This window comes from Nomascus leucogenys, chromosome 8, assembly GCF_006542625.1.
Source record: "Nomascus leucogenys isolate Asia chromosome 8, Asia_NLE_v1, whole genome shotgun sequence".
NCBI classification, from domain to species: Eukaryota; Metazoa; Chordata; class Mammalia; order Primates; family Hylobatidae; genus Nomascus; species Nomascus leucogenys.
Window position 1 is genome coordinate 43,011,900 of NC_044388.1, and position 16,017 is coordinate 43,027,916.

The 16,017-nt window shown below is 44.5% G+C and overlaps 2 protein-coding genes and 1 non-coding gene across 5 annotated transcripts in view; 1 reads left to right on the forward strand and 2 right to left on the reverse strand.

The window, feature by feature from the left end:
- Window positions 1-278: 278 nt before the first annotated feature.
- On the reverse strand, window positions 279-14,008 carry LSM1 (LSM1 homolog, mRNA degradation associated). Of its 2 annotated transcripts, none has more exons than XM_003269583.4 (4): window positions 13,562-14,008; window positions 9,250-9,318; window positions 7,084-7,199; window positions 279-783 (listed from the first exon to the last, which is right to left on the reverse strand). In XM_003269583.4, exons 1-4 carry the CDS (start codon window positions 13,605-13,607, stop codon window positions 613-615), a joined length of 402 nt encoding a protein of 133 aa, XP_003269631.1. In that variant the 5' UTR covers window positions 13,608-14,008; the 3' UTR covers window positions 279-612. The 2 variants fall into 2 exon arrangements, with proteins under 2 accessions (XP_003269631.1, XP_030672973.1); XM_030817113.1 differs by lacking the exon at window positions 13,562-14,008 and adding an exon at window positions 13,333-13,535 and having other exon boundaries at window positions 281-783.
- On the reverse strand, window positions 2,949-3,055 carry LOC115836566. Its single transcript, XR_004031615.1, has one exon. It is a non-coding gene; the product is annotated as a U6 spliceosomal RNA (small nuclear RNA).
- The window catches only part of BAG4 (BCL2 associated athanogene 4), a 36,700-nt gene continuing 34,557 nt past the window's right edge, over window positions 13,875-16,017 (forward strand). The window contains exon 1 of one of the 2 annotated variants that reach the window (XM_003269580.2): window positions 13,875-14,432. In XM_003269580.2, coding sequence (XP_003269628.1) covers window positions 14,163-14,432 — 270 coding nt within the window. In that variant the 5' untranslated portion in view covers window positions 13,875-14,162. The remainder of the gene's footprint in view (window positions 14,433-16,017) is intronic. The other variant, XM_003269579.2, reaches the window with a different exon arrangement.

The following is a 16,017-nucleotide window of genomic DNA, read 5'->3' on the forward strand; positions in this document are numbered from 1 at the left end:
TCAGGTGATCCACCTGCCTCGGCCTCCCAAAGTGCTGGGATTACAGGCATGAGCCACCGCCCCCGCCGAACATTTGTATTTCTTAACAGATACAAACATGGAAACAAGAGAGGACCCCTGAGATGATAGGAATAAAAATATTCCTTCCTAAGTAGCCAGCTACTTGAAACTGTGACTGAAGGGGGAAATCCCAGTATGTGGACTGCTTATACCTTTGAGAGCAGAAACTTAATTTCATCTATTCATTACAGGCAACTCAAACTTGGAAATAACATGACACTTTTGAGATTCATATTTTATTTACAAGTAAATGAACACTGTCCCTGTAAACTCTAATTTGGGATACGAAGAACAATATAAAGAAGTAGTTGCTGGTGCCACAGTGACGTGTGAAGAAGTCTATGCCACTGTTTCTTTAAACAATGATTTTGTTATTAAAAAAAAAACCCACCTACACGATTTCTTCATGTTGCATATGTAAAATAATTAAAAATAAAAGTGACTTTTCAAAACTCTACAGTCTCTGATCAAATGTGTGAGGTGGCCAGGATGTCACTTTCACTCAGTGACAGCCCCTACTCTTCAAGAGCCAACAGCCTCTGGGCAAAAGACTTAGTACTCATCAAGAGTATCTGCTCGAGGAATGGAAAGACCTCGGTCCTTCAGGGCCTGCACTTTCAACTTCTCTGCTTCCAGCTTGGTCTGCTGTTCCACCCTTTGCTCTTCTAGAATTTCTTCAATGGATACTTGCTGGAGGGGTGTGTCACTCTCCTTTTCCAAGTCCTACAAAAGAGACAGGTTTGAAAACTTCACCTGAAGACCAAGAATAGAAAGCATAGATCTCAAGGCAAATGCATTCCTCTATCAGGCTTGGATTATTTTTCGTAACTGTGACAGGACTGAAATATCTTTCTCCTAGGGACCAATAAGTTTTTCAAAGAAATGCCTGACACTACTATAGGATACATACTTACAATGAATGTGGTTAATAGTGATCAGTATTGTTTTTTTTTTTTTTTTTTTCCAAGATGGAGCCTCTCTGTCACCCAGGCTGAAGTGCAGTGGCGCAATCTGGGCTCACTGCAACCTCTGCCTCCTGGGTTCAAGCGATTATCCTGCCTCAGCCTCCTGAGTAGCTGTGATTACAGGCATGTGCCACCACGCCCAGCTAATTTTTGTATTTTAAGTAGAGACAGGGTTTCACCACGTTGGTTAGGCTGGTCTGGAAACCTGACCTCAGGATCTGCCTGCCTTGGCCTCTCAAAGTGCTGGGATTATAGGCAGTGATAAGTATTTGTATAATAGAGCTTTATGTGATCCAAAATCCCACATTAGTCAGGATTAATTTTCTATTAGCCCAGGATTAATTTCCTTTAAAAAAAATTAGAGCTGCTTATAGATAGCTATCTCCCCCACTGTAGGGAATCCAAGAGGGAGGTTATTGAGGCAACGTGGCCTTAGACTTTTTTATTTTTAATTATTTTAAGGATGGGTGGAGTGGCTCACAGTTGTAATCCCAGCACTTTGGGAGGCTGAGGTGGGAGGATCACTTGGGCCTAGGAGTTCGAGACCAGCCTGGGCAACACAGTGAGACCCTAACTCCACCAAAAAAAAAAAAAAAAAAAAAAAGCTGGTGTGGTGGTGTTCATCTACAGTTCCAGCTACTCAGGAGGCTGAGGTGGAAGGACTGCTTGAGCCTGGGAGGTTGAAGGTCAAGGCTGCAGTGAGCCATGAACATGTCACTGTACTCCAGCCTCGGCAACAGAGCAAGACCATCTCAAAAAAAGTAAAAAGACAAAAATAAAAGGGAACCTCTTGCCTTCACCTCCTAAGTAGCTGGGGCTACAGGTGTGCGCCACTGTACCAGCTCTGTAGTCTCTAAACTATATCAAGACTCTTTTTCCCTTTATGGCAACAAGTCTTCTAGGGAGAACCTCGGCAGACCATTTAGGTTACTAAGCCAATTTGGTCCCAATATTTTTCTCCACTATTTAAAAAATTGCTGCTTCGGTTGGGCGTGGTGGCTCATGCTTGTAATCCCAGCACATTGGGAGGCCGAGGTGGGCGGATCACTTGAGGCCAGGAGTTCGAGACCAGCCTGGCAAAACCCTGTCTCTACTAAAAATACAAAAAAAATTAGCCGGGCGTGGTGGCAGGTGCCTGTAATCCCAGCTACTGGGAGGCTGAGGCAGAAGAATCACTTGAACCTGGGAGGCGGAGGTTGCAGTGAGCAGAGATCACGCCATTGCACTCCAGCCTGAGTGACAAGAGCAAAACTCCATCTCAAAAACAAAAACAAAATTGTTGCCTAATAAAAAATTCCTTATTTAAAAAATACATGCTCATTGTAGATAATATGGAAAATAGACAAACAAGGAAAATTTAAAAATTATCCATAATTCCAGTATGGAGGATTAACATTTTGATAATATCCCTACAATTTTTCTACATATATACTGACTTAAAAAAAAAAAACAACCCAGCCAGGCGTGGTGGCTCGCACTTGTAATCCCAGCTACTCGGGAAGCTGAGGCACGAGAATCACTTGAATCCAGGAGGCAGAGGTTGCAGTGAGCCAAGATCACACCACTGCACTCTAGCCTGGGCAACAGAGTGAGACTCTGTCTCAAAAGGAAAAAAAAAATAAAATAAAAAAATAAAAAACTAGCTGGGCGTGGTGACATGTACCTATAGTCCCAGCTACTCAGGAGGCTGAGTGGGGAGGATCACTTGAGCCCAGGAGTTTGAGGCTGCAGTGAGCCGTGATCACACCACTGCAGTCAGCCTAGATAACAAAGTGAGACCCTGCCTCAAAAACAAACCCCTCCCAAAAACCCACAATGCAAATGTTGACTGTAATTCGTTTTCTTTTCACTTAAATGTGGCATAGTATGCTTAATATTTTTATTTTTGAATGCTTTATAAACATTTTTCATTAATTTATTTTTAAAGATATAGAAGACTTCATGAATTTGTGTGTCATCCTTATGCAGGGGCCATGCTAATCTTCTCCGTGTTGTTCCAATTTTAGTATATGTGCTGCCAATGCGAGCACATTTTTCATTTTTTTAGAGACAGGATCTTGCTCTGTTGCCCAGGGTGGAGTGCAGTGGCATGATCATAGCTCACCATGATCTGAAACTCTTGGGCTGAAGTGATCCTCCTGCCTCAGCCTCCTAAGTAGCTGGAACTACAGGCATGTGCCACCACATCTGGCTAAATCTTTTTTCTTTTTGTAGAGATGGGGTCTTGCTATGTTGCCCAGGCTGGTCTCAAACTTCTGGCCTCAAGCATCCTCTTGCCTTGGCCGCCCAAAGTGTGAGCCACTGTGCCTGGCCCTTATAAACATTTGCTAACCAATGTCATAATGCAGAAGAACCTTGCTAAAAAAGTATCTCACTATCCACAGATTCAGTTTATTGTCCTTATAATGAATGTACAGGTATTATCTGGTGTTTTTGTAAGATGGAAAGCCTATAGAAATAGGAATACAAAGTATTCCTGTTTCTTATCCTCCTCTATGACTTTCAGTGATAAAGTTTGGAACGGTATTGACACACAACTTCTCCAGATGCTCTGGCCTGCATACTATTACCACATGCTGCCAAGGTTTCAGAACCCACAGCCAGTGGCATTATCAGACAGAGAGAGGACTCTCACCACAGAAGTTACAATGAAAGCCACACAGATTACATAAGCAAGCCCTGCTCTGGGTCCAAAGTTAACAGCACTCAGCAAAGTATATATTACCACCTGCCCTCCCAACCCATGAGTAGCAGCTAAAGAGAGGCCAGGCCAGGTGTGGTGGCTCACGCCTGTAATCCCAGCACTTTGGGAGGCCGAGGCGGGCGGATCACGAGGTCAGGAGATCGAGACCATCCTGGGTAACATGGTGAAACCCTGTCTCTACTAAAAATACAAAAAATTAGCCAGACGTGGTGGCGGGCACCTGTAGTCCCAGCTACTCAGGAGGCTGCGGCAGGAGAATGGCGTGAACCCGGGAGGCGGAGCTTGCAGTGAGCTGAGATTGTGCCACTGCACTCCAGCCTGGGTGACAGAGCCAGACTCCGTCTCAACAAAAAAAAAAAAAAAAAAAGAGGACAGTGTTCTCAGCCTAATGCACTGCCTCTTTGGCTTTTCAGACTTGCTGAGCAATTCATGCTGCTGTTGCTGCTTCTTCCCAACAGTCTTATTACTTAATGCTGTGTCATCATCATCGTCCTTGAGGCAGAATTCAGGGATTTCTTAACCAATATAGTGTTTATAGAAACTGATTTCTATGTATGAATTCCTCTGGGGTTGGTACATAATTTCTCCTGACTGCTGATTCATATAACCATGCAGGCATTCCTGGAACCATGTTTCTCTAGTGGTACCCCTGTAAAATTTCTGCAGCATCCAAACCATAACATATTTTTTTTAAAAAGGGAAATTTTCCTCACAAAAGGGATCCAAGGAAACAACGGAACTCCAAGAACAAACACGTTCACTTCTTTCTCTGCATAAACACACACATCTACTTAGATGTAACTTTGTGCCAATGTAACCAGTATAAAAAGCATGTCTGCTACATTTACTACTATAAAACAGAAGCATATCTGTGACTATTTTTTGAGACAGGGTCTTGCTCTGTTACCCAGGTTGGAGTGCAGTGGTACAATCATGGCTCACTGTAGCCTCGACCTCCCTGAGCTCAGGTGAATCTCCCACCTCAGCCTCCCAAGTAGCTGGGACTGGTGATGTGCACCATCACCCATGGCTAATTTTTGTATTTTTTTGTAAAGACAGGGTTTGGCCACGTTGCCCAGGCTGGTCTCTTGGGGCTTAAGCGATCTGCCTGCCTTGGTCTCCCAAAGTACTGGGATTACAGATGACAGCCACTGCACCCACCCCAATATTTTAAGTCTTTTCCTCTGATATGTTGCCTCTTCAAAATTAAATTCAGAAAAGTATTTTTAAAAATCATCTATAACCCCCACCATGCAGAGATGGGTCAGCTCCCCTATATACTGGCAGTATCAAGCATAGTGGCATGTACCTATAGTCCCAGCTACCTGGGAGGCTGAGACAGGAGGATTGCCTAAGCTAGGAGTTTGAATCTAGCCTGGACAACATAGTGAGACCCCATCTCTGGAAGAGAAAAAATACTGGCAGACTACTTTACAGTCATTTAGTATCTCCCCATGGGTACCATGGGTACTAGGTGCTTTCAGACTTTTTTTTTTTTTTTGAGACAGAGTCTTGCTCTGTCGCCCAGGCTGGAGTGCAGTGGCACGATCTTGGTTCACTGCAAGCTCCGCCTCCCGGGTTCACACCATTCTCCTACCTCAGCCTCCTGGTAGCTGGGATTACAGGCGCCCGCCACCACTCCTGGCTAACTTTTTTGTATTTTAGTAGGGACAGGGTTTCACTGTGTTAGCCAGGATGGTCTTGATCTCCTGACCTTGTGATCCGCCTGTCTCAGCCTCCCAAAGTGCTGGGATTACAGGCGTGAACCACCGCGCCTGGCCTTGTTTCAGCCTTTATGTGACACAAGAAGATAACAATTTCTGCTGCTTGGCTGGGCGCGGTGGCTCATGCCTGTAACCCCAGCACACTGGGAGGCCGAGGCGGGTAGATCGCCTGAGGTCAGGAGTTCGAGACCAGCCTAGCCAACATAGCGAAACCCTGTCTCTACTAAAAATACAAAAATTAGCTGGGCGTGGTTGCGGGCACCTGTAATCCCAGCTACTTGGGAGGCTGAGGCAGGAGAATCGCTTGAACCTGGGAGGCGGAGGCTGAAGTGAGCTGAGATCATGCCATTGCACTCCAGCCTGGCCAACAGGAGCAAAACTCTGTCTCAAAAAAAAAAACACAAAAACCCGAAAAACAAAAAACAATTTCTGCTGCTTAAACATGCAAGAAATGATACACTGAACTAAAAGTACAAACTACAAAAATATTTTATAAGAAAAAGATATTTCATATATTTCACAGCAGCACTTGGGCAGCATTGATAGTATGGATTAGTCATTTCTAGCTATTTCCAATATGAGGTCTCTGAACCAACCCAACCCTGGCAGAATTATCTCCTTGCTTTCTCAAATGGCTGTTAAAAATGGCTACAAACCAAACCACTCTAAAGATTTCTGCAAATTGATTTAAGACATGGCTAGGTATTTAGAAAACAGTATTAAAAACTTTAAAAATTAAGCAAACACCAAAGTTTTTGGTAAGAAAAAAAGAAGACAGTGCTGGCTCAACCCTTAATTTCAACTACTCTTGAAGAGATTTTTATTTTTATTTTCCTTGCAAGCCCAGTATCAGAAATAGCAAGATGAAATCAAAGGTTTTAAATAAGATACTTAAAAAAATATCTGAGTACTTCTAGTAGGGGGGTGTGTGTGTGTATGTCTGCACACACAAAAACCTACAGCAACAACACCACCTCAGAAAATCTGATTTAACCTTTCACCTGCCAGCTGGTCTTTCTGGCACAGATACCAAAATACCCTCTCCCTGGCTGTGAGCTAAGGATCCAAGTAAGACTGAACTCCATTCTCGGGATAGGTAACGGAAAAGCTTTTCCTATAGCTACTCTTTCCCTTTCCTCCTTTACTAATATGGATATCACATTGTACTGTACATGCAATATGTGCTTCCCTCAGATACTGTGCTTCCCTCAGATACTGTGCATTAGCTTTATGCCATGAAAAACTACTTGTAACCAATTGTTTAAATGGCTGCAAAATATTCCAACGTATATAAGTCATGCCTTCCCCAGCATATATAAATCAAGCCTTGTCAATTTTCTGCTATTAAACAAACATATTAATGAACATATTTGCTATAGAATAGTATTTTTTTATGGTATCAGGTAAAAACATACTTTGCTGCCAGTGGGATCAAAAATCTTTAAAATGCCAAAAGGCACCGAAACAAAGTTAAGTATTCTCTGTAGCTTCCCTAAACTAATTTGGTAGTTGCCTGTGAGAAGCCAGATAAAATGTGGAAAATATTTTTATTCTCTTTTGAAAAGACAAAAAAGGAAGTCTAACTAGCATGAATATGAAGATCTACAGCAGCTTAATAGTTTTCACTTACTATTTCTCCTAGTAGGACCACATTTTCTCCTCTGACCACAAAAATCCCTCGAGGAATATCACCGTATTTTTTGCCCACATGAATACGCTCCACAGTCTGATGTAGCACTAAGTTTGCTATAAGTGTATAGGGAAAAAACAAAGATATTTAGTTTAAACTATTGGGTAAAGGCCCGTAACTCAATAATCAGTTATTTTGAATAGAAAAGATTTAGGTAAACATGATTTCCAAGCTTTCTAATTATTTTATTTATTTTTTGAGACTGAGTCTCGCTCTGTCACCCAGGCCAGACTGCAGTGGCGCGATCTCAGCTCACTGCAACCTCTGCCTCCCGGTTCAAGCAATTCTCCTGCCTCAGACTCCGGAGTAGCTGGGACTACAGGCACCTGCCACCACTCCCAGCTAATTCTTGTATTTTTAGTAGAGACAGGGATCACCATATTGGCCAGGCTGGTCTTGAACTCCTGACCTTGTGATCCGCCTGCCTCAGCCTTCCAAAGTGCTGGGATTACAGGGTGGGCCACAGTGCCGGGCCCCCAAGCTTTCTAATTCTGGGGAAGGCTAAAATTTCAAATAATCTTCTCCTATTTCATTGAGTAAGACATACCAGTTAGGAGACATCTGGGATTATGTTGGGCTAATACCTGAATGATAGCAGAAATAAGAGAAATAAATTCCTTTATCAGTTAATTGCTAATACCGAAAAAAACCACAGGAAAATATAAATGAATAAGTAACTTGGAAAACTTGGGCCTAAACAACCAGAGATCAAAACTTTGTTTTCTGGAAAGAAGCAGCTTTTCTTTTTGTGTGGGTGTGTATGTGATGATCTGCTGAAGATTCAACTTTGTTTTAGTAATTAGGATTCATTTAACCCAATGTAGGTATCCATGGGTTATGATACAGCAAAAACCTATTTTTCACCTTGACAGATAACTATATTTGTGATCTAAAAGTCAACTTAATATTCACTACCTTTCCCTCCAAGTACTCTGATGAATCTGACTTAAGAATCAGGACTCCAATTTGTTAACAATAATTGTTTTTCCTCTTTCAATTAGTACTACTTGTCCTATTTGAAGTAAAGGAGAAATCTATGTTCATATCTTCCATAATCCTTGTGTTTTAATTACGTTTCTTCTTCATGCTCAAATCCAGTGATTTCGCAGATATCCAATAAACATTAGCATGAACATGAAGTTCCTTGAAACAGAAGGAAACATAATCTTTTAACTTAAGAAAAATGCAGGCTGCAAAACAAAGACAAGAGGCCTTTTATTCCAATGTATCCCTACATGTAAAGTACTAAGCTTAACGTTGGGGTCCTTAAAATACAGGAAATGCCTTCTACCCAATTTTCATTGGCTAGGGAGGGATTACCTTCACTTTTGGAACTGCTCTGAAGTCATTATATCCTGCCAGCCTTGAGCCGGGCACAATGGCTCACGCCTGTAATCCCAGCACTATGGGAGCGAACACAGCCTTCCAGCTGTCCCTACCGATGGCACCAGACATGTGAGTGAAGCTCCTTCAAACCAGCCGACTCACCTTCTAGACACCAAGGGACTATCCTAAAGCCATGAGGAGCAGAACAACTGCCCAGCTCAGCTGGGTGGGTGGATCACCTAAGGTCAGGAGTTCGAAACCAGCCTGGCCAACATGGCGAAACCCCATCTCTACTAAAAATACAAAAATTAGCTGGGTGTGGTGGCTGGAGGCTATAATCCCAGCTACTTGGGAGGCTGAGGCACAAGAATCGCTTGAACCCAGGAGGCGGAGGTTGCAGTGAGCTGAGATTGTGCCACTGCACTCCAGCCTGGGCGACTGAGTGTGAGTCCGCCAAAACAAAACAAAACAAAACAAAACAAAACAAAACAACACAAAACAAGCCTCTTCGGCGGACTGAGTTTATTTCTATCATTTGGCTCCCCCTACTGGGGATTCTAGTGAAAGCCAGTTTTAGAAACGAGCTTGGAAATATATATATATAAGCTTTGAACCACCTAATCTGAATGTATAGAAAACAATGATGTACTCACTAAAATCAGTCCTACTATGTCACACATGTGAAAAAGTTGCAGATAAATTTCAATATTAAATAACAAAAAATGCAATGGCAGCTGTTATTATCCAGAGTATAAGAGATGTCCATAAATTAATACATACCAAATTGATCAATGCTTCTTAAAAAGCCTATAAGTGTCCTTCCATCTCGGAGCAGAACCAAGTGCTTTTCTGGGGAGAGAGGAAAAAATCTTTTAAATGAAAACTGACAAGTTCAGCGAGTATTTAGGATAATAATTAACAGTTCAAGCTGTACCACTTCCTCGGCCAATGCATTTAACGTGAAGTTCAAGTTCATTGGAAAACTGAAGAAAGCTGCTGATTTAGATAACATCAGTAGTGAAAAGAATCAGAGCAGTGTGGCAGAGTGGGAAAAGGACAGGGCGTGGCACCAGGAAGCCTGACTAGCTGGCTCTAGACCCTTATGTTGGTTTTTTTTTTTTTTTTTGAGACAGAGTCTCACTCTGTCACCCAGGCTGCAGTGCAGTGCAGTGTAGTGCAGTGGCACAATCTCGGCTTACTACAACTTCTGCCTCCCAGGTTCAAAAGTGATCCTCCTGCCTCAGCCTCCTTAGTAGCTGGGACTACAGGAATTCGCCACAATGCCTGGCTAATTTTCGTATTTTTAGCAGAGATGGGGTATCACCATGTTGGCCAGGCTGGTCTTGAACTCCTGACTTCAGATGATCCATCCACCTCGGCCTCCCAAAGTGCTGGGATTACAGGCATGAGCCATGGTGCCTAGCCAAAGACCCTTATGTTTGACACTTAAACCATCTCAGTGTCACATCAGTTTTTTTATCTGTAAATTGACAAATTTAGTCTAGATGACTCTTATCTTATTTGTAGAATTATTTTGTTCTCAAAAGACGAGATTCTATCTCACATTTTGTTTGTAACCAGGGAATGCTTTAAATAAAAACACAATGCTTCAGGCATTTAAAATGAAGACTAATAATAAGCCAGAGCAGAAATTCAATGTTTACTGAGAGGGCATGTGCTGTTCTGGGGTTTAGATATATAGTAGAGAATGAGACTTAGAAAGTCACCAACCTTATGAATTTATATTCATGTTGGAGGAGGACAAATAAATAAGAAAATAACCTATTGTGATTAGGACAATGGAATAATAAACTAGCAAGGCAGTATGATGAAGGGAGAGAAGTGGTTGCAGAAGGAAGAGTGGCAAGGGAAAGCCTCTCTGAAGAGGTGACTTTGAGCTGACACTGAAGAATGAAAATAAGCCAGTTACTAGCACACCCAGCAAAATTTCTTTCATTCCATGCCTAAAGTACTTTCTAGATGCAGAACAGAGGAAAAAGACAGTGACTCTGCCCTGAAGGAATTAATACTCTTCCTTGTGCTATAAATAAGTACTACAGAAAGCAAATCTTAATTATATGAGAGTACAGAGAGAGAAGCTGTATTTCTGAAGGAGGTATCAGAGTTGGACCTTAAAAGGTAGATAATTTTAGGGCACGGGAAGAGTGATAGGAAGGGGGCGGAGGGAGAAGGAAATCTGTAAATTAAAGAGGAGGAAAAAAGGGCTATACATCCATGTTTAGCTAAAAGCTGAGGGTGTGAAGGGAAAGAACAGTAGATAAAGTCAGAAAAGTACTGGGGGCAGGCTGCATCTGGATTTGACTTCATAGGGAACAAGAAAACTAAGTGATGGAGTCTGTTAACTGAGTTTGTATAAGTGGGTATGTGTGACAGGGTGGTATGCTGAAGATGTGAGGTAAAGATGTAGGAGTTTTATGAGACATCACAAAACTATTTGCCAAGAGTTGGGAATAAAAGCAGCAAGCTCAGGGTGAAGGTTATTAGCTCTTTGTGATTCTAAAGTGCTATCAGGACACTTACATAGAAACATACGCAGATAGTTGGAAACAATAAGACTGGAAAACCAAAGACATCAAGATTAGAGAAAGCAATTTTGGATAAATCTACAAAGAGGTGATATAAAATTACTAAAGTACAGGAGATCTACTAAAGATTAAAAGAAGTAGGCCACATGTAATCCAAGTGACCATCTATTTTGGAGAACAATAAGAGCCAGAGAGGTAAGAAAATCACCAAGTACCAGCTGTTAGAGAAATCAAGAGAAGAGAATTACAGAATCTGGTGGGGAGAGTATCACAGTGCTGCAAAGGGGAGAGAACACAGAAGACCTTAGACGAATAACTTTGAAGAATGCAGCTTGAGTAATGTGTTCAGGATAAAAATTAGATTGCAGGAGTAAGTAGTCTATTGAAGGTGATCAAGAAACAGACAAAATGAAAATGACTCGAGGTTTGGGGATAAAGATATGGAAAAAAGGGATGGGAATATGATGAAGAAAACGGAGAAAATATTTGAGATGGATAGACAGTAACACATATGAGGGGAAGAACGCAGGGGTTGGGGAGACAGAGGATATGAAAAAAGGATTACAACGAAAAAAGGTTCCAGAAGCAGTGAGAGGAGACAGTAATAACAGACAGACAAAAAGGGAGGAATCCTTCCTACGCAAATTAGAGGACGGGTGAAAATACAGAAAGACAGGGAGGAAACTGTGTTCGGGTTGGGGAGCAAATGGTGCATATCAAATGGCTTCAAAGTTTTCATAAACTAGGGGGTCTGGAATCTACAAAGAGGTAGGGGTTAGAGGCCCAAAGAGCAAAACTGATTTTTAGTAAAATGGCAGGATGTGTTAGAGGATATATAAGGAGAGATGAGGGCAAAAGAGCATCCTCAAGCAACTAAACATCCTGTTACACATAACAGGTTCATATAGATGTTAATATATATTTAGTCCAATTACACTACATTTCCCTTACATAGCGCAATAAGTAATTTGGGTTTAAAAAAATGATCTGTCAGCCGGAGGTGGTGGCTCACGCCTGTAATCCCAGCACTCTGGGAGGCCGAGGTGGGTGGATCACCTGAGATCAGGAGTTGGAGACCAGCCTGCCCAGCATGGCGAAACCTCGTCTCTACCAAAAAATGCAAAAATTAGCTGGGCGTGCTGGCAGGCTCCTGTAATCCCAGTTACTCGGGAGGCTGAGGCACAAGAATCGTTTAAACCCGGGAGGTGGAGGTTCCAGTGAGTCGAGATCGCGCTACTGCACTACAGCCTGGGCGACAGAGCAAGACTCCGTCTCAAAAAAAAAAAGAAAAAGAAAAAGAAAAAGAAAAAAGACCTGTCAACCATAAAATGAATTTTTTTTTTTTTTTTTTTTTTTGAGACGGAGTCTTGCTCTGTCGCTCAGGCTGGAGTGCAATGGTGCGATCTCGGCTCACTGCAACCTTCTCCTCCCGGGTTCAAGCGATTCTCCCGCCTCAGCCTCCCGAGTAGCTGGGATTACAGGCACCCGCCATAGTGCCCAGCTAGTTGTAGGGACGGGGTTTCACCATGTTGGCTGGCTGGTCTTGAACTCCCGACCTCACGCGATCTGCCCGCCTCGGCCTCCCAAAGTGCTGGGATTACAGGCGTGAGCCACCGCGCCAGGCCCATAAAATGAAATTTTAACCATAGATTCTAAATTGCATATTCACGGAGTAACTGAGACGATTGCAACTTGTTTAAAACTATGTGTAAATCATCTTGAAACAATAAGTTAATGAGAAAGATCACATGATTAAAACAATAAAAAAATGTTGCTTGAGGAATGATGCACAGACGGAATTTAGAAAAAAGGAAAGCCAGGACAACTGCAGGCGGTTCTTTTCGCTTTTGCATAGGACTGAGCTCCTCTTCCGGACAAAAACTAGGAATAAGGGAGATCTTCTTAGTAAAAGCAAAAGTAAATTGTCTTTAAAAAAAAAAAAAAAAAAAGGTTGCAAGTCATTTGGTCTTTCCAGAAAAGTCAATACCATGTCTAACAGTGGTCTCTACTACAATAACCTGAAGGTGCCAATAACCCTCACAGTAAAATAAGCTAGCAAATGGCCACACCGTAGAGCGCCTACATTTACTGCCAATTAAGTCCAACTGCCGCTGTCTTAATATTTTCGCTTTTTAATGAATCCTCTCTCTAGGTATTCCAATCCATCCACCGGTAACACGCTGATACTTCGAAATACTGCAGGCAGGAGTGGACGGGGGAGAAGCCCCGCCCCCTCCCCGCCGGGCTTCTTTCGTGTTCGCGCCTCTGCTGCCGCGACCCACGGAAGCAAAAATGAGTTCCATCGCTTGTGGCTCACCAGCTAGAGGGCTGGCGGATGCTGCGAGGGGCAGAAGAACTAGCAGGCTACTGGGTGGGCAAGCGGTGTGTACCGCAGCTGTGGAGGACATCGACGCGGAACGCCCGGATTGAGCTCAGAACACACCGGCCCCGCCCGGGACTCATTCTACAAGCTTCTTCGGAAGAGGCGCTCGCCCGGGAGGAAGGGTCTCACCCCAGGGTCCACCGGGAGGAGATGAACAACTCACTGTCAATGTCCTCGATGAGGCTGGCGGTGCCGGGCATATAGTTCATTTTGAACTGAAATAATGCTGCAGTGCACAGCGGCGGGGGGCCAGCGCGTCCAAAACCTCCTGCCTCCTACCGCAGTCGCCGCCTCGGCGGGACCGAGCCCGGAATCCCGACCGAGACCAGCACTTCTGCCCCAGCTTTCAGCCGCCGGGGCCTGCCGGAAGCGCCTCCATATTACCCTCACCCACTTCCTGTAACACGTGCGGGCCCCCAGGAAGAGGCGGGGCAGCCGTACCGTTGGGGAACACCCTTTCCCTGTTCCTGTTAAGTAGGGAAGAGAAATCTCCATTGGATAAATGGCGAGGAAACGTATACTCCCTCTTAAGGAACACGGTGTCTTCCCTCGTCTGCGGGTTCCCGAGACCTCGGAGTCACTGACCTCCGTCCCTCAGCTTTCGGGGCTCGGCAGCAGAAGGGGCGGGCCCGGGCCTGGGATTGGCTGGCGTCGACCGACTCCCTTCGCTGCTCTCCATTCGCAATCGCCCGCGGGCGCCTGCGCGATGCGTCGGCCGTGGCGGGGGGGTGGGGGGCGGGAAGCGCTTCAGGGCAGCGGATCCCATGTCGGCCCTGAGGCGCTCGGGCTACGGCCCCAGTGATGGTCCGTCCTACGGCCGCTACTACGGGCCTGGGGGTGGAGATGTGCCGGTGCACCCACCTCCACCCTTATATCCTCTTCGCCCTGAACCTCCCCAGCCTCCCATTTCCTGGCGGGTGCGCGGGGGCGGCCCGGCGGAGACCACCTGGCTGGGAGAAGGCGGAGGAGGCGATGGCTACTATCCCTCTGGAGGCGCCTGGCCAGAGGCTGGTCGAGCCGGAGGAAGCCACCAGGTAAGCTTTGCAACCTCTGTCCTTGAGGGGAGGTGAGGGCCCTTGGGGTTGGGGTTCGTAAAGGATCGGGTTTCATACTTGTTTTCCTTATGTGGAGGAGGGTGTGTGTGGGGGGGTGTTGGAGAGACCGAGACTGGGATCAGAGGTTGGGGGGATATGCTTGTGTTCCCTTTGCCCCTCCTTTTCTGCTTCGACCCCAAAAAATATGTTTATTACCATTTAAAAAAGAAAGATTCTGGGCGGACTTACTAAGCTTAGCAGCAGGCTGCAGATCTCTCTCCTGGGAGCGGTGCTGGGTAGGGGTGGCACGGATCTGCTGCTCCAGCTCTAGCAATTTATCCTGCGTGGCTGGCAGGCCGGCTCTCCCGGGGAAAGGAAGTGGCTGCAGCCCCTGATGTCGCTCAGGGACCCTCCCGAGGGGAAGGAACCTTTGCGAGGTGGAGGGATCTGGGCATTTAGCTGTTTGCCCCCCTAATGCCTTGCCTGAGATCGAATCATGAATAATCAGTGTTGTAAAGTACCTTTACGCGGATTGACTGATTTAATTTTCACGGCGACTGCAAGGTAAAATGGCATTACAGCGGCCCTTTTTTTTTTTTTTTTCGAATAAGGAATCGGGGCTCTGCTAGGTTAACTCACTTGCCTAATACACTGGACCTGTAACATTTTATTCTCTGTTTTCCTGCCGGACATATACTTCTGCTTCGTTAATGCAGTCTTCTGGGTAGTGGGTTGTCGTTCTACGGTGGCGGCATACCTCTCTATTCGTTCAAGAATTATCCTCATTTGTTGAAAATGTAATAGTGAAATTCTCGTACATTGCTGGTGGGGATGTAAAATGGTGGAAAATAGTTTGGTAGTTCCTCAGAACATTAAGCATTAGAATTAGTATATGACCCAGCAAGCCCACTCCTGGCTATATACCCAAGAAAACTGAAAACATATGTTCATATAAAGCTTGTCCGCCCATGTTCATAGCATCATTATTCATAATCGCCAAAAAGTAGAAATGTCTTTTTTTTTTTTTTTTTTTTTGATATGGAGTCTCGCTCTGTTGCCCAGGCTAGAGTGCAGTGGTGCCATCTCGGCTCACTGCAACCTCCGCCTCCCGTGTTTAAGCGATTCTCCTGCCTCAGCCTCCCGAGTAGCTAGGATTACAGGCGCCGGCCACCACACCCGGCTAATTTTTGTATTTTTAGTAGAGACGGGGTTTCGCCATGTTGGCCAGGATGTTCTTGAACTCCTGACCTCAAGTGATCCCCCTTTTCCCTGCCCCTCGGCCTCCCGAAGTGTTGGGATTACAGGCGTGAGCCACTGCGCTCGGCCCCAAATGTCATTTTATTATTTGAGTTATAAAGTGAGTGAACCTCTCGGAGCCCTGGTTCTTTATTCGAATACAGGAATGTTGTAAGGACGTAACGACTGATGCATTGATAAACAAAATACGGTGTTAATATATTCATACAATGGAATATTATTTGGCCATAGGAATGAACTACTGACGCGTGCTACAATATGAATGAACCTTGAAAACATCACACTACGTGAGCTAAGTCAGTCAGAAAGACTGCATATTGTGTGATTC

Coding starts and splice junctions, on each gene's coding strand:
- LSM1 (XM_030817113.1), bottom strand. CDS start 13,423: ATGTCCTCCACAGCTGCGGTACACACCGCTTGCCCACCCAGTAGCCTG. Junction 9,319..13,332: donor ATCCGCCAGCCCTCTAGCTG/GTGAGCCACAAG, acceptor CTCTCTCCCCAG/AAAAGCACTTGGTTCTGCTC. Junction 7,200..9,249: donor AAGAAGCATTGATCAATTTG/GTATGTATTAAT, acceptor ATACACTTATAG/CAAACTTAGTGCTACATCAG.